At 39.7% G+C, this 17,544-nt stretch overlaps 1 protein-coding gene across 5 annotated transcripts; it reads left to right on the top strand.

The window, feature by feature from the left end:
- The first annotated feature begins 89 nt into the window (after nt 1-89).
- Nucleotides 90-17,329, top strand: LOC127481593 (scaffold attachment factor B1-like). Of its 5 annotated transcripts, none has more exons than XR_007908264.1 (21): nt 90-538; nt 1,347-1,434; nt 3,114-3,178; nt 3,267-3,545; nt 4,669-4,731; nt 5,509-5,536; nt 6,482-6,980; nt 7,411-7,460; nt 8,248-8,348; nt 9,886-10,035; nt 10,134-10,234; nt 10,686-10,822; nt 11,581-11,669; nt 12,212-12,348; nt 12,974-13,267; nt 13,741-13,878; nt 14,636-14,675; nt 14,871-14,944; nt 15,477-15,589; nt 16,643-16,709; nt 16,933-17,092. XR_007908264.1 is itself a non-coding variant. In XM_051811029.1 (21 exons), the coding sequence occupies exons 1-21, from the start codon at nt 344-346 to the stop codon at nt 17,057-17,059; spliced, it is 2,874 nt and encodes a 957-aa protein (XP_051666989.1). In that variant the 5' UTR covers nt 91-343; the 3' UTR covers nt 17,060-17,329. The 5 variants fall into 5 exon arrangements, 3 of the variants coding, with proteins under 3 accessions (XP_051666991.1, XP_051666989.1, XP_051666990.1); XM_051811029.1 differs by lacking the exon at nt 14,871-14,944 and adding an exon at nt 16,356-16,468 and having other exon boundaries at nt 91-538; nt 16,933-17,329; XM_051811030.1 differs by lacking the exons at nt 90-538; nt 14,871-14,944 and adding exons at nt 647-758; nt 16,356-16,468 and having other exon boundaries at nt 16,933-17,329.
- Nucleotides 17,330-17,544: the final 215 nt, after the last annotated feature.

Raw genomic sequence — 17,544 nt, 5'->3', positions numbered from 1 at the left:
TCCCGCGCAGGCGCAAGACGGCGTCACCCGCGTCAAGGACGGCTCGCGAGCTCTCGCGCACGCGCCCAGGGGGCCGGGGCGGGCTGGCCGCGCGTTCCCGCGGTGAGGTATCGAAGCCCCAGCGCGCACGCGCCGCCATCGCGGCCCTGGAGCGAGAGGAGCCGCAGAGCGCACGCGCGTCAGGGCGCGGGTAGGCTGCGCGCGCAGCGGCTCCTCCCGTTCCCGCCCCTTTTACTGTGCCCCCCCCCCCCCGAGCTCCGGTTTTCCACCATTTTGTGCTGCGGCTTTTCCGTGTTGTTTTTATCCCGCTTCGCCCTGCGAGCGCGACTGGAAACGACGGCCCATGGCGGAGAGTCAGTCAGCGGTGGGGCAGGGAGAGCCTGCGTCCCTGTGTGGGCTCGGATTTCCCCGTTCGGAGTCCGAAAACCGGCGGCGGCCGCTGAGCGAGCTGCGCGTGATAGACCTGCGGGCCGAGCTCAAGCATCGCAATTTGGACAGCGGCGGCAACAAGAGCGTCCTCATGGAGCGGCTGAGGAGGGTGAGCGGGGAGGCGCGCGCCTGAGGGGCGGGTGTAGCCGGCGTGACCCGGGCCCGGCGGGCATGCCGAGGAAAATGGCGCCAAAGGGCCGAGGAACGGCGGGGCCGGGGCTGCGCCGGGAGCGGGAGTTCCACGGAACCCGTTGCGACCGCTCTGTGCCTGACGGGGGAGACCCTGCGCTTGGCTATCACAGGAGCGAGGCCTTCTGTCACACAGTGCGGTGGGTGTTTGTGTGCGAGCCAGGCGCTGTCATCTACGCGGCGAATCAGCTCCCGATATCCTAGACCCGTACAGCACAGCGGGTCTGCTGTGGCATTCGGCCCAAGTGTTTTTAGTATGAATTTTCCGCCTTCCACTCAGTTCCTGCATTTATACTTCTGTACGCTGTGCACTAGGCTTTTATTGCGTACTGGTATTTTTGTGGCTTTCTGGTTGGTAGCCTGTACACCGTATCAGAATGTTTGGTATGTTATAGCAGAATGCGGAACACCTTCACCAAACTGATGCGTACTGTCTCCTAGAGGCGAAGTTCTCACTCTGTCACAGCAGCGCACAGTCGCAAATGCTGTATGATTGACTTTTGACTGCTTTCCAGAAGCTTTACACCGACATGCTACTGTTTTCTCCATACTTGTTACTTTGAGCTGGTGGTTCTTCATTTGCATATCCAAGTTGCTGATTCCAAGCACCAGATTCTTGTTTTGAAATTTTTCAGCCTCTAGTGTCCAACTCTGAAACTCAGCAAAAATGCACAAATGAATTTTTTTAGTCCATCTTCATATCTACCTTTGTCTTTTCCTTTTACTAGGCTATTGAGGAGGAAGGAGGGAATCCTGATGAAATTCCAGTGGTTTCAGAAAGTATCATGAAGAAAACTCCAAAAAGAAGCAGCAAAGGTACAGGGCAGTTAGAGAGAATCTCCACCCCATCTCCTTTGAGTTTTCAAGCAACTGTACTCATGAAATGGAACCTTTTCTCTGTTTTTCTTTTTGCTTGATTTTATTTTGGGCACTGTTGCTAAATGTTTTGCAGTCCCAAAGCTGTAGCTAATGTTACTTGCCTGAGCCAGATTTGAGTAAAAATGGTTTTCTGGAAGAAATTAAGCACAACTGAATGTTCTGTTCCTTGGTTCGGACCTTTAATCCCATGTTACTGGTAGTCTTCTTCACGTTTGTGCTCAGGTTTCTAGGAATGGGTGGTATGGTTAGTGGTCATTTATTCACAGAATTTAATGTAATTTAATAAGGCAGGAAATGGTCTACTTGAAGGATCTGTTGGTTTCTTCTCAACATTCCCTGAAATTTGTAGCAGACATTACTAAGTAACACTAAAGCAGTGTCTCTATTTTTAAAATAGTTAATTTGGTTTTTCATGTGACTGTACCTTCGTTTTTGAGAAATAAAAGGGATTTTTTTTTTTGAGGTAGAAATGAAGTTTCTAGCAACTGCAAGATAACCTCTGTAGTGTTATGGTTAGGCTTCATAGCTAATAGCAGTCACATTTTTGTTCACAGAAGACTAGTTTTTAATCAATATGTGAAATCAAGTGTGTTTTCAGGGCTTTATGCTTGATTTTTCTAACGGTGAGACAGTCTTACATAATCCTTATTTTTAAAAAATAGTCTACTCTTTTTCTAGAATTGGTTAATTAGCACAGTTTCATCTTCTTTTGTGATCAAATACTGTTAAAATTTTTTGTGTTAGAGCTAAGCAGAATAACTAGGTTAGTTTAAGTATTTTTATTTCTAACTTTGACTTAAACAAAACGTAAGTTTGTGAGATGAGACTCAAATGTTTTGCCAACTAATTTGTTTGATCCAAATTTTTGTTGTTACATCCCATTTGGGGTGATAGTGCAATTGCTTGCAGACTAAAATGTGAAATCTTGAGCAGATAGATAGCAAATGTCACAGCTGTGGGTAAAAGCAGAGATTTTTGATAATCACATTAGTTTTCAAGTCTCAGAAAAATACTTAACATGTTACAGCACTTTTAGTATTGGAATGGAAATAAATGAAATGATCCTCTTGGCTTTGAAGCCCCTTTCACCTTTTAATTGCAGTCTGCTTGTAGTTTTTGAGGAAAATAGAATTAATAAAAAATGAAACAACTACTTAGCTCTGAGCTTGAGGAGTTACCATTTCATGCTGTTTTCAGTAGCGTCAGTTGTGATATGGCAAGTCCAGCTGGTGCACAGAGCAATGCAGTAATACTCACAGAGAGAGGGGTTTTTTCGTTGGTTTGCGTTGTGTTTTTTGTTTGGCTGCCTTTTTTTTTTTATTTCTAGTAAATGTCTGTAAAGAAACGAAAGTTGAGGTAATAAATTGCTGCAATCTCAGCTGAGCCAAGTGTTCTGGGGCGTGCACAGTGGTGCTACTTGAATTCTTGCCAGACATTGGGCTGTAGCATGTGTGTCAGTTACTGAACTGATATGGCATACGAATGCTTGGTTGTGGAAAATAAGGGTAGAGCAGATAACTAAATTGAAGGGAATACCAACTCTGATGAAAAAGTAAAACTTGAAGAGCACATGTATATTTACTGTCTTTTCATTCTAACGATCGTAATGTTGTTAGGACGTAGACCAGAGGAAGAGGGAGTAGAAGACAATGGCCTGGAAGAGGACTCGGGAGATGGGCAGGTATGTGAGGCTGGGTTTGAAGCAAAGTAATGACAGCATTGCTTTTAAGTTGCAATGACTATTACATGTACTTTTTTTCTTTTTACAGGACGATATTGAAGCAAGTTTGGATAACTTGCAGGATATTGACATGATGGATATTAGTGTGTTAGATGAAGCTGAAATAGATAATGGAAATGTGGTAGATTGCGGAGAGGATTACAGTGCTCATAATATTCTTGACTCGCTGTCTGATAGTAAAGAAAATGCTGATGCAGAAGTGAAAGAATTTCCAGATCAGCCTGCACAGTATGCTGTAGGTAACTTGGAGGCATCCCCACAATTTTCAGAAATTAAAGAAGAATCAAGAGAAATACCAATAGTGATGGTATGCATCTCTTATGTGTGTGGAATCAGATTTCTTTTTAAATTTATTTACTTATGAATTAAATAGCACAATGGTAGCTAAAGAATATTTGGAACGATTTGGGACTCTACTGGTTTTTATGGACATTGCTTATTCCTTTACATATTTGTGAAAATATGGTTCTTAATTTTAAAATACTTAGATATTGTTTGTAGGCACATGACTGTATGAATTAATAGCAGTCCAGAAAGCATTTGTTTTTAATCATGCTTTGAACTCTGATTCACCTTATGTTTACATTCCCATTTTGACATCTTTATTTTAGAGAACACGTGAGGCATACAAATACTATAGCTTATTTTGTTCTCTTCAATTGAACAGCAACATTCAGGAAGCTATATTCTACGTTATTTTTTTGTTAAGATTGGGTCTTGCAGTTTTTTTAGTTATCGAAAGTATTTTTATGTTGGCTTTCCACGTTCATCTGGAATCAAGTGCGTATCTCCTGAAATGTACAACACAGCATTTTAAGAAAGTTATTTCTGCCCCATCTAAGAGGGAGTGTAGCTCTTTGTTGTGCACACACATTGTGTCATAAGTCCGGACTACAAGATTCTAAAACTGTGTGGTTCCCTTGTCGTGATCTGAAAGTTCGGAGATAAGTTTGACCCCCTATACCAAAGCATATCCTTGTCCTACACGAGTCAAATAGAAATACAGGGAAAGTAGGTTTTTTTCAGTGACTGAATTGCTTGAGGCCAGGCCACCTCCTGTGGTCTGCTTTTTACCACAGAAGAAGGAAATAGTTATCGAGTTACATAGACTTTTTGACTTTATGTTGCTGTAAATAACAGAGATATAAGTCAGAGAAAGTTTTCTGTTGGAATCCCCATACTTAAAAGATTTGTGTGTGCTGACCAACATAGTTAAGAGGTAATGAGAAAGCTTATCCAGTCAGTGGAGATCGAGAAAAATCTTGAGGGTCATTGCTTAGTTTTTACCTTTATTGGTTGTTTTGTGTGCTAGATATATTTGTTTAATACTGGTTGTCAGTGAAACTAAAATCTTGGGTTTCTCATTCAGGTTTCACTGACAATATTCTTTTATAGATAACAAAATGTCTTCCATCTGTTTTTTTTTAAAGGTAGAGTTTGAAGATGTTGGAAACAGTTTAGATGCTTCTTCATCAGATTTAACCATAATAAAGGTAAATTGTAGCCAGTTTTTCTTTACAGAAAAAAACAAACGTATAAAGCTATATGTTGAAACTGTATGTACAGGAAGTACGCATGGGTGCATTCTTACTCTGCAAAGAATAGGAACTAAGGCCTTTCTAATTTACTCGTATGTACAAAGATCTATGTATCTCTCAGGATGTATATATGTATATGTGATATACGGACCATGCTGAGTTTGGTGGTAGATTTGATTCCTTTTATCTGACGTATATACCAACTCAGTGCTTTACATTATATTTAACTTCCATTAAAAGTGGAGGTATCCCATGTTGTCAAGAAAGCTGAAACTGTTCCTGAAATACTGACCTTGGTTCCACATCGCTCATGGTAAGTTAAGGACACTAGCTCCAGGTGAACCTGGTGTTTCTATTGATCTTGTTTTCGGAAAGGAGATGTCACAAAGTACATTGTAAAGAAGGGTAACATGAAGATAAGGTTTTCTCCGTGCAGCTTGTGTTTGTTGATTTATTTACCGATGTGAACGTGCACCATGTGTTCAACAGATGTCTGAATTTGAGAAACGTTAAAGTTTTTACACAGTTCCTAAAACTTTGACGATGTTAAAAACTCACGCTAAACCTTCTGAGAAATTTCAACGTTTTCAAAGCTGAAATAGGTTAAATCATAGTAACACTTCCGTTAAATTCTGCTGTATATTGGGTGGTTGAAAGGTGTCATTCAGAAAAACAACTTGACATCTTATGAAATAGTGATATTTCTCCTTTTTAAAATCTTTTTCACTGCAGGAACTCGAAGAGTTACCTTTGGAGCCAGGTACTGTTTGGGGTTTTCTGTTTGGTTGGTATTTTTGGTTTTTTTTGGTATTTTTTTAATGAAAAAAGAATCTTGGGCATTTAAACAGTTTCATTCTTCATTTAGGCTTTTTGCGTCCCTATTTGTTTTTTTTTTTAAATGTATTACTGTAGTGTTCATTTTTATGGTGGACAGTCCAGGTCAATGCAGGGTCATAGAGATTGGAAACCTAGTCATATCACCAGATCTGTGAATAACCACCTTTTGAAAATGTGATTAATGCGATGGAATGATTCCATAGAACTGTTACTACAGAGTGGAATTAAGGAGCGAGCCTTAAAGATGTAAAGGTTCTGAAAACAGATCTTGTGATATCACACTGTACAGCAGTTCTATAAACATAATGCAGGAGTGCAGGTAGTACAAAGCTCTGGTACAGAACAGACATTAAAGAGTGACGGGACTTCAGAAGAAGGAATACACTGTCATCACAGGAATTTACTACGGATCCTATTCGCTTTCTGGACTGCAAACACACTCGTGCACCATCAGAAGATACCCAGTTCTCATGTTGGACTGTCTGCTAAAAGAAATTCACAGAAATTTGGAAATTGAACTCTCAGTGCCTTGATACGTTCAGTTAAGCATCTGGGACTCTGGAAGCTAACTTGAGAAGAAAAAGCTGAAGGATTTAATGAAGAATATGGAGGATGAGCCAGAAGTTTTTTGTTAAATCTGTGGGGGCGTTTTTCTTCCCTGTTATCGTTTTAGGGCTGATTTGGTAGTTTGTCAGAAAGCAGTTAGCATAGTACTTTTAACACTGTGTACATTAGGGTTTTCCAATCTCTGTGTAGCTTAGAAGTTCTCTTGGTGTTAGTGTGGCAGCCATGCCAGTTCCGCATTTGTGATTGCTGTATTTCCCTGGTGATTAAATCTTGTGCCATTCTATTCCTGTTAAATCCGTAGAAAATGAGAAAATACTCGACATTTTGGGGGAAACTTGTAAATCTGAAGTACTTAACGAAGAAACTTCCGAAGTGGAGCGGCCACATGCACAGGAAGCAAGTATCGCGGTGCCAGGCAAGAGGCTGGCGGAGGAAGAGGACGCTCTTGCTGCCGCTCAGTTGGAGGAAGATGCTTTAGATTTGGACAGCAAATCGGCACAAGCTATGGCAAGGAAGGAAGCAAAGCGTTTAGTTGTAGCAAAAGGGGAGACATGTGAACAGACACTAGAGGAAGAGAAGCCGGACTCTGAATCTTTAGTAGTAGAGACCCTAAGCGATCAGAGTAGCAAACGCTCCCAAGGCCTGGAAGCCTCTAGTGGGGAAACAGCGGCAAAAGGCGCAGGTCCTGAAGCCAAAGATAGCAAAGAAGATGCCAAGAGAACAGAAGACAAAGCTAATTCTGAGGAATCCCCTGCTACTAAAGAGTCCTCAGCCAGTGAGGGCGGTGATCAGAAAAAGAGGTTTGTTTTTTCTCCGTTATAGACCAGATGCTATCTTTTATCGTTGGTCGTTAAGTGATGCGAATAAGCTGTTTCCTTCAATTGGCCACCGAGACTGATGAAATTGTAGCCTATTCCTAAAGAGTGTGTTTTATTTCTCCATGTGCAGATGTTTTTAATTTTTTTTTTTAAACACAATGGGTTTGATTTCTTTCCTTCCTCAACCTTCAAAGGTTGTTTTCCCAAATTACTCTTATTTCTGTCATATGCAAAACAGAATTGTCTGTTTACGGGTACAAATCCCTATTTCCTGTCATTCTTCTATAAATTTGCATATATAGTGTTTAGTTTGAAACTAATTTACTGGTAGGTATCCAATTTTAGTAAACTATCTAGAATTAATGTTCTATTTGCATTCAGTTGGTTGAATAATATGATGTTTTGTCTCTAGCCCTGTTGAGGAGAACAGAGATAGGAAGATAATCTCAAAAGATGAGAAAGGTATGTACGTAGGTTTTTTGTGGTGTGTGGTTTTTTTGTTTGTTTGTTTATTTTTAATGTGCAAAGGACTGGAAATAAAAACGTTATGGGGTCAAATCTAACAGTTACTTCTGAGTTAACACTGCTTCTTTTTGTGTCTTGTTCATTCTTTAATGAAGACATACCTGTCTTCATTGTAATAGTTATATTGGAATTCCACTAGCTTCATGAATGGTATTAGGTACCAGAAAGACCAGGATTTGTCTGAAAAATCTTAACAGATCGCTAAAACTCTAGGTTTATACTCTGTGTGGCAGTTCTGGTGAGGACTGTTAATTCAGTGAACCTGCAATGCACTTGTCACACAGGCCTTCAAAGTATAGCTTAAAAAATTTCAGTTCGTGTAACTTCTGTAACCTTACTGACCAAAAAGTTTGGTTTTTGCTTTTTTGGGGTGGTTTTTTTGTTTGTTTGTTTTTGTTTGTTTGCTGGTTGGTTTTTTGGTTTTCTTGGTTAAATAACGAGCCTCTTGTGAATTAACATTTATTACTTTGTAATTCTCCTAAAAGTGATTGAAGTACAGGAAGAAAATATGTTTCTAAAAACACATTAAGACTGTTCAAATGCACAGTAAGCCTGTACTTCAGAAGTTAATTTTTGCAGGCTCCAGTGTATTGATTTTAAGAATGAATGGAAGAGGTAGGAGTGAAATTGCATTTGGAAAGTTTTATGAGGAAAAGAAGTTAGTTTTGCACTGTTGCATTTGTCTGCCACATGGTCTTTTGTGTTTGGTTTTTTTGTACCTCAGGCCGTGTGGGTAGTGGTTCTGGCAGAAATTTGTGGGTTAGTGGACTTTCATCCTCTACTAGAGCTACAGATTTGAAGAATCTTTTCAGCAAGTATGGAAAGGTATGTAGTGGGTATGTAAATTAGCAGACCATTTGAAGGCTGACCTTAAATTTAGATCTTATTTTCCCTGATGAATAACTGGGTAGCTAAGTACTTAACTTCCTTGCGTTATTTTGAAACTCTGTATCTGAAAGTAGCATACTTCATAAAGAAGGTTGTCTGAAAAGGAGGGGTGGGGAGGAGAAAACCAGTTTGCAGAGAATATCTGTGCAGATACCTGCAAAAATGAGGCAGTTCTTAATAGGAGAGACTGGTAGATTGTCATGTGGGGTTCTGTAATCTAATTACACCTCTTGAGAGCTGGTTTAAATTTTTCCATTTCAAGAAGTATTCCTTTGAGAAATCTAGTTTTTGAGGGCAGGCTTCCATTTGTTCTGCGGTGCCCACTGGCATACAAGAGCCACAATTGTGGAAAGAAACTCCTTGTGTGACTATCTGCCCTTCTGCCAAATACATTTCTGAATACAGTATTAAATGTTTGTCTCGCTAAGTGCGTGCCTCTGGCTGTTATGAGATTGTCATCTGTGGATTGCAACTAGCACAGATGTGCTGAAAGAAAAAAGAAAATGGTAGTAATTTTGTTTTTTTCAGTTTTATTTAATTATTACACTCCCCACTTTCCATATCTATATCTTATCTCTATATAGATATCTTCCTTCAGTTACTGATTTGCTCAGCGACTTGAAGATGAATTTTGTCAGCTGATTATGACAGTGGTCTCTTTTTCAGCAGAGCTGTAATCAACAGTGTTCTACGATTGGAGTTAGCTGTTTCATAGAATGTTGTGCTAATTTTATACTTTTTTGTGAACATGTGTAACAATGTTAAATTTGAACCTTTTCTGCCATGCTTTATTTCTGTTGACATGGGCGTAACCATTGCTCACATCATACTCTGTGTAGTAGTCTTTAGTGAGGCGCTTCTAGAACACGGCTGGCCCAACAATATAGAGGTCAAGTTTAAACAATGACCTTTCTTTTGCTGTCTGTCAGACAAACCTAGTGATGTGTTCTTCTGAGAATACTGATGGAATCTTCTGTGCTGAGCATAATTCCTGCCTGTTAAAAGTGGATAGGTGCTATACTGTGTAGTACTGGTAGACAGAGGTGCTGTCTACCAGGTGGGGGGCAGAGTTCTAATAGGGCCTGAAACGATATGACAAGGGGAAATGGTTTTGGACTAAAAGAGAGAGATTCAGACTAGATATAAGGAAGAAATTTTTTATGATGAGGGTGGTGGAAACACTGGCATTGGAACTCTGGTTGCCTAGAGTGGTGGTAGATGCCACATCACTGGAAACATTCAGGGCCAGGTTGGGTGGGGCTCTGAGCAACCTGCACTAGTTGAAGATGTCCCTGCCCATGACAGGGCATTGGACTAGACGGCTTTTAAAGGTCGTTTCAAACCTAAACCATTCAATGCTTCCATGAAATGGCGATTAAATTAGAATTTTAGTGGCAGATCTGCAAACACAGGTTTTTGTTGTTTTTTTTTTTTTTTTTTTTTTTTTTTTTTTTTTTTTATTTCCCCCACAAAGGTGGTCGGTGCAAAAGTAGTGACAAATGCTCGCAGTCCTGGTGCTCGCTGCTACGGCTTTGTAACAATGTCAACATCTGAGGAAGCCACCAAGTGTATTAATCATCTCCACAGAACAGAACTGCATGGCAAAATGATTTCTGTGGAAAAGGTAAGTGGTAGTTATTTCATGACAGTGTAATAAAAATAAAAGAATGCAACTTTAATGTCAGTCTCTCACTATAAAATTATTTCTGGCTAAATTTCTAGGCAAAAAATGAACCAGCTGGAAAAAAGCCTTCAGACAAAAAGGAAGGTGAAACAAGGAAAGAAAAAGACAGGCACCATTCTGCAGAGTCCAAATCTGAGAAGTAAAGTGCTGTTTTGTATTTTTCTACATTTAAAGACCACTCATTTGAAATACAGGCATGTGACCAAGATGAACAGTAACTGTGATAAATCTTGATTTTCATATTGCATCTGAAATAGGAGTAATACTTGAAAACTTGAAATTGATGTTCTTCAGCAACAAGGCCATCTTAATTGGCCCTCTGCTCAGAAAGACAAAGCTCTTTAGAGTTAGTATCAAAATTTGTTATATTAGGAGATACTAAATCAGCTCCTTTCTAGATAAACCCTTATTTTTATCAGTCACTTGTCCTCTGATCTGACTCCTGCTTGGTCTCCTCTTTTAACTGACAAATATTTCTATGATTTAGTCTGTCTTCTTGATAGACTGTTGTGTGGTTAGCAAGTGATACTTCAAATATTTGTTTTTCAAGTGGTTTGTTGCTTTTGAAAGAGGCATTTTTCTTTTTGTAGATCTGTTGGTATTAAGAAGGAGGAGAAGACCGATAGAAAAGATGATGCTAAGAAATCAGAAAAAGATGAAAAAGAAGGAAAAGAGAAAGAGGAACAAAAGGCTGGATCTTCTGATAGATCTAGGGCAAGCAAATCGGGTAATGCTAGCTGTCTTTCAGAAATGTTTTCAAAGACACTTGTTTCAGAAAAAACAATTAAAAATTGGTGCGAAGAATATGGTGGCCGTGACAAAACTTTTACTTTACATCTGAAAAGATTTCCTTTTCCAGCTTGATAGGAAATGGAAGAACAAGTATAAACATTCAGAATTTGCAGCTGATTCATAGACTTCAGCTTCTGCAAACCTCAGTGTTCTTATTAGATGTGATTGCTAATTTGGTAAAAAGACCACGAAGCTTAGTAAGACTGAGGTTTTCTTAGTGTACAAAACCAACATCAGAAAATACCTTGAAAACTTTGACTTAACTTTGCTGTAAGTTGCTGGCATTCTTTCATAATTACTGGACTTTAACTACTCCAAACGTTAAACTGTGAGTTTTATGGAACTATCACTGGATTTAGACCCGACACAGTGTGTAGTTCTATGTGCCCCCCCCTTTTTTTTTTAAACTGTGGCAAAGGGATGTATTTTGCAGACAGGAGAATTAAATTAAATTTGCTTTCTTTGTCATCCCTGCCAGAAAATATTACTGTAATTTTGTGGTAGCTTTACTGCCCCCATCCTCAACTTGACCAAATCTTGGTAAGCTATTTAAATCATAAATAAGTTCCGTAAGTAATTGAAAACCTCAGTAAAATAACTTTTTACTGTTTAGTGTCTTCACAGTTTTAAATCTTGCATGAATTGTTGAATGTTTTGTGTTTTATTTATTTTTCGATGTATTTGGTTTTCCAGCGAGTCGAGGAACCGAAAGGACAGTCGTAATGGATAAATCTAAAGGAGAGCCAGTTATTAGTGTAAAAACCTCTGCATCAAAAGAGAGGGTAAGTCCAACTTTCAGAGAGGCTTCTGTGTAAAAACAGGTATCAGATAGCTTTATATGCTTATAGTCGAAGGGGTTTTTGCCTTGCGTATTGGTACATTCATCCTTTTATCAGTCTCTGGAAAGCATTAGGGTGTTAATGGTGTGGCAAAGGGTAAATGTTTCTGTTTCACCTTCTTTATAGTTTTGCACTGCTGTCCTAGTTGAAGAAGTAGAATTGCAATATGAAAATGTTGTTAGGATGTCTTTCCCCAGGTTTGAAATACAGTTACTGATGACCATAAAAGTATTGTATTATTTGCCATCAGTGCAAGTCAGGTCATGTGCTCCTAGTATTGATATGTATTTAAATGCTTGAGAAGTTTTAGCCAAATTTGGGATACTTTTCCCTTGCCTACATTTTCCTGGCATTCCAACATTGTTTGCCTCTTGTAAGGTATGATAGTCTGTTTTGTTCAGGTTGACATAAAGTAGGCATTTACCTAGGAATTTTAGCTAAAAATGCACTGTGTTCAGCTAATGTATTGTTTTGATTCAACTCAGAGTACAAAAAGCCAGGATCGCAAATCTGAGAGCAAAGAAAAGCAAGATATTTTATCGTTTGATAAAATCAAAGAACAGCGAGAACGTGAACGTCAGAGACAGAGGGAGCGAGAAATCAGGGAAACGGAAAGACGCCGGTGAGCCTCCCCAGTTTTGCTCTAAACTTTGAGTGGTATTTCTTTTTACCTCCCTTATGTGTTTTGTGTTTTGAACAGGCTTGCAAAGTAGTGTTGTGCTGACCCTCCAAGAGTGGTATCTCAGATTGATTTGATATTAATCTCTTGGTAAAACAGACATAATACCAAACAATGAAGGATTTTACTATTGAAATCAATGTTCTCAGCCTGTGTGTTTCAGGAGACTTTTGTAGGTTTTGTGTTCCACTTGGTCAGATTTGAATTTCCATACTTGGTTTTTCCCTGTAATCTTGTAAATACTTTTTGTTTGTCAGACTTATGTCTTAGGACATGCTCTCTATGAAAGCCTTTTCAGACCTGTCTTAGAGTAGATATTGTGTTTCTTAGACACTTTTCAAATGCTCATCTTTGCTTTTTTCATGTGGACTTTTTTACTTTCCCGTAATCTAAGCTGCTGTTATTTAATTGGGAAGAGATAATTCGAGTTTAAGCAGCTAGTGGTAAGAACACAGAAACTTTACAAACGAAAAAGCAAAAGCAAACAAGAACCCCATCCAAAACAAAGAAGCAGTAAAGCTTAGACTTAAGACTCTCAATTTAAAACAAAGTATCTTTTTTAAATTAGAGAAAGAGAGAGGCGAGATCGAGAGCAACGTCTTCAAGCTATTCATGAACGGGATGAAAGACAGAGGCTCCAGAGAGAACGAGAACGACTGGAATTTCAAAGGCAGCGTCTTGACAGAGAGCGCTTGGAGAGAGAGAGGTTGGAGAGAGAAAGAATGCACATAGAGCAGGAAAGGAGACGAGAACAGGAGCGAATCCAGAGAGAGAGGGAAGAGCTGCGACGTCAGCAGGAGCAGCTACGTTATGAACAGGAACGGCGATCTGCCATGAGAAGGCCTTATGATCCTGATGGCAGGTAATGATAATGGCAGTGACATTCCAAACTCTTCAGGGTACTCTTGATAAAGCAGCCACGGAAGCTCACAGCTGAAGGACTATTTACATGTTGCTTTTAACACTTTATAGCAATCTTGAAGAGGAGAAATGTTGTGCTTGTATACTTGTAAGCAGTGTTTTATTACAGGAGGTTTATTCTTATTTCTCAGAGAGGAGTGACCAAGAATAGTAACTGTATCAACTCTAAAGCAGGATTGCTAGTGGGAACAGATACTCATTCTCACATCAGCACTGTGCTGAAATTAAGCTTTGTGTGTAGTGTCAGTACACCTGGTTTTCTCTGAAACCAAAATGTGATTCCTTCTTAATGCACATAGGTTTTTAATTAGAAATAAAAAGTAATAGTTTAGGTAATTGGATAGGTTTGATATCAAGAGAGCAGGAAAGGGAAGATCGTTTTGTGATTACTACTAACGGTGACCACCTTTGCAGGCGAGATGACCCGTACTGGCCAGAGGCAAAGCGAATGGCAATAGATGATAGATATCATTCTGAATTTAGTCGTCAAGACCGATTCCACGACTTTGACCACAGGGATCGTGGACGATACCAAGATCATTGTTTGGACAGGTTGGCAAGGCAGTATCTTTTCTTCCTAAACCTTTACGGAAATCTAGTGTCTTTTTGTGGCTTACCTAATGGCTTGAAGGGTGTCAGAAGAATAAAACAAATGACCCTTGTGCATTTCTCATGTCTAATTTCGTATGTGCTTGCAATCCTTTGTTTTCATGGGTTATGGACATACCAGAAAGAGGCTGCATAAAGATTGTAAACCAAGTCCTAATGTAGTCTGCCATGATGCTAATGGAGATACTACAGCTTCTCTCGATGTATGCAAGTCTGGTTTGTGAATCCCTGTTCTTCAGCCTAAGACTTAGTCTTTTGCTTTAAAACTTTCTGTATTTTCATCTTTGCAGCCTGGCTAATGCAGATTTTTAGCTCCACAGAATGGAAACATGTTTTCTGCATAGTGCCATTGAGACTTCTGTTTTGCTCTCAAAGGATCTTTGGTGAAAGCCATACTACTTTGTTTTTGCCTTGTAACTCATTTCTGATACTGGTAGGTTCACTCAGTATTCTCTGTGGGTATCACTGAGTACATGACCATGCCTCAGTGATGCTTTGCTTGCCCATGTTACAGTGATAGATGCTACTTTCATCTCTTTTTATGCTATGAAGCAACTCCTTTGAGTATCTTGCCACTAAAGAAACGTTGGCATCCAGATTTACAGCCTAATGAAGATAAATTTTTGTACGCTATTTCATGCAGACACTGGAATTATGATTACTGTGTTGATTAAACTGAAACTGCCCTTTTTTGTTCCAGAAGAGACTGTACAAGAGGAATACCAGATCGAGATGGGCAGGTGCGTTAGAACCAAATAACCACTTCTGTGAAAAAGCCAATCAAGCTGACCCCAAAGCAGAAAGAACACAGTGCTCATGCAGCCTAGTTCTTAAACGCAGTCACCACTGGGTTTAAACTGAGCAGATGTTCAAGCAGCAACTAATTTTGTACGCTAATGTGCGTAAAGTAAGTTACTATGTTATCTGCTTGCTAGGGTGGTAGCCACAGATACGGGCAGGGGGAAACCTCCGAGCGATGGGAGCTACGGTACAGCATCCTTTCAGGCTGGTATGTTGCAATAAAAGTTTTCTGGTTAACCATCTTAGGTGTTAAGAGATAGTTGCTGTAGTTTCTTAGCTGGTGAAGGATCCCTTCTGTCACATTTATCTGAATGGTTTTTAGAAAATAACTAGTGCCATAATGAAACAAGGCAGATGACTTGGACAGATAAAAGGACAGGTGTGAAAACCAATACCACAAAGGTATTCAAAACCTTTCACTTCTGAAGAGAGGTGGGAAGTAGGCAGATAATCTATGTAAAAATTAACAATCTGGAGCCAGAATGTAAGCCTTAAAAAACCTTAACAAACAGACTTCTCCCACCAGAGAGCAGAGCAGAATATGAGCTGTGAAACAAAATAAATGCCTAGAGTGAACCCTGCACAGTAGCAACAGTGGAACCAGTTAAAAAAATGAGTTTGCTACCATTTTGTTTTTTGACAGCTGATAGGAAGGCAACGTCCAAGAAGCTGAATTTTTGCAATCAGAAAAGAAAACCCATGTTGATTCTTAGCATAACTGAGTACCATTTGCCTTTCAGCATTACCCGGATGAACGCCATGGAGGGCCTGATCGTCACTCCCGGGATAGTTGGGGTGGCTATGGGTCTGACAGAAGAATGAATGAAGGGAGAGGGATACCCCCACAAACCCGGTTAGTGCTTGTTAAATAAGGGAAGGGATTGTAGTTAAAATTTTAGTGCTCAGTGAACCTTTGAAGGATGACAGCGGAAGCAGTTTGACAAGTGTGAATCCTTTCTCCAGGCAGTTTATTTGAGCACCTGGAGGAGCAAGAAATTCACATGTGTAGCTCCCACACGCATCAGGAGAATGGAGCATTGTAGTGAATAAAGAAATGCTGCTCAGTTAGCTTATAGCTGTGATTCTCATGTAAATAACTTTCATGTCTACAGGAGAGATTTAGTCACATACCAGATGCTCCAGTAAGGCCTGCAAAAGTCTCATTTATGGCTAGTGGTCAGGTTTTAAGGAAATTGAGTGAGAGTCTCTGCAGTGGTGGGGGTGGAGGACTGACTCATGTAGAATCATAGTGGTTTCTCTTTAAACCGTTTGGTCAAGCTGGGCATGTTCCAGATGCATAATGTTCAGTTCTGCCTAAGTACACCAGACGGAGAAATGGCAACCAATGAATTATTCCATGTCTAAGTATTTCAGTCCATTGCAATATCAGTGATGTCTCTATAGGTCAGAAAGACAAGTTTTGTTGTGTGAAGGATGCTGTTCAGCAAGTTTCTCATTGTTCCACTTTGACCAGTTTTTATTGTGATGATTGGGTGGCTATAGCTACAACTTGATTAACCATTTAACACACTTTTGTATGGGGTATGGTGTTTGGCTTTACCCTATGCTGCTAAATGGATAGGGGACATACCTAGAAGATGTTCTTTTATTTTTTTAAGAGATGGACGTGACTGGGGAGATCATGGTCGAAAGTTAGAGGGGCATCAAGATCGTACATGGCAGGGAAATGTGGATGGAGGAATGATGGGACGGGATCATGAGAGATGGCAAGGTACACTTGCTGCTTACCAGTGTGATTGTGGTTTTTTCTGTGAATTACTGCTGCTGAACTTCTAGTGGTAGTTAAATTACTGAGAAAGCAAATGAAATTCTGGGAACAAGGTGACTTTTTTATTAGGAAAACACAAAAGCCTGTATTTTTTCTTTTTTTTTCTTTTTAAATTAGGTGGTGATAGAAGCATGCCTGGTCAGTCAGGACCAGGCCATGGGATGAATCGAGGAGGGATGTCTGGGTAAGAATTTCTGTCAGAGTGCTTATAATGTTTTTGTAATAGTTGATTGATCTCTATAAAACAAATTCCTGTGTCAGTTGTAAAAAATACTTTCAGTTTCTGCTTAAGAATGGATTGGCAAGGGAAAAAAAAAAAAGAACAAACTAACCACACATCTTTTCTCAGAGTCACAGTAGTACTAACTTTTCTGGGCAATGTTCAATTTGTCTGGCCTTATTTTTAGACGTGGAAGCTTTACACAAGTTGGAAACCAGAGCCAGATGCTGCAGAGTACTGGAATCCAAGGTGTGTTTGCGGGCCAGGAACGGACAAACAGACTGACTGAACCCCGTTTTAGCCGCCGCTACTGAAAGCACTGTACATATATGTTTGTTTTTTTTTTTTTTTAATACCAGATTACAGTGGTCAGGAATTTTATTAACCAGGCTCACATTGAATTTGTGATTATAAAAGAGCAAGACTGCTGCTGCATTGTAGCCAAATACTATGTCAAATTGGTTTGGTTTATTTTTTGTTTTCTTTTGTTTCTAATGAACGTGGTGTTTGTCAAACATCACCTGAATTTCTGTAAGTGAAGCATTCCATTTTTCAAAAATAATAAAATCAGTGTATGGCTACTACTTCGTTGTTTCTAGAGTCTTTGGCAATATGCCTCTTATGAAGGATGTAAAAGTCAGTGAAGACACCATCTGCTTTTAGCACTGTGCTTTTGTCACTGTGAAGTGACAAATCTGTGACACTGTGGATGTGTATCTCCTTACCTCCATTTGAGAGAGGAAGGATCAATGTGTTTCCTTGTTTAATTCTCCACCGGGAACAGAGAGTCCTTCCTGGT

Source organism: Manacus candei, unplaced genomic scaffold (assembly GCF_025592945.1).
Source record: "Manacus candei isolate 608988 ecotype Guabito, Panama unplaced genomic scaffold, ASM2559294v1 h1tg000080l, whole genome shotgun sequence".
NCBI classification, from domain to species: domain Eukaryota; kingdom Metazoa; phylum Chordata; class Aves; order Passeriformes; family Pipridae; genus Manacus; species Manacus candei.
The sequence above is the reverse complement of the archived record's forward strand: the minus strand, read 5'-3'. Positions and strand labels throughout refer to the sequence as shown.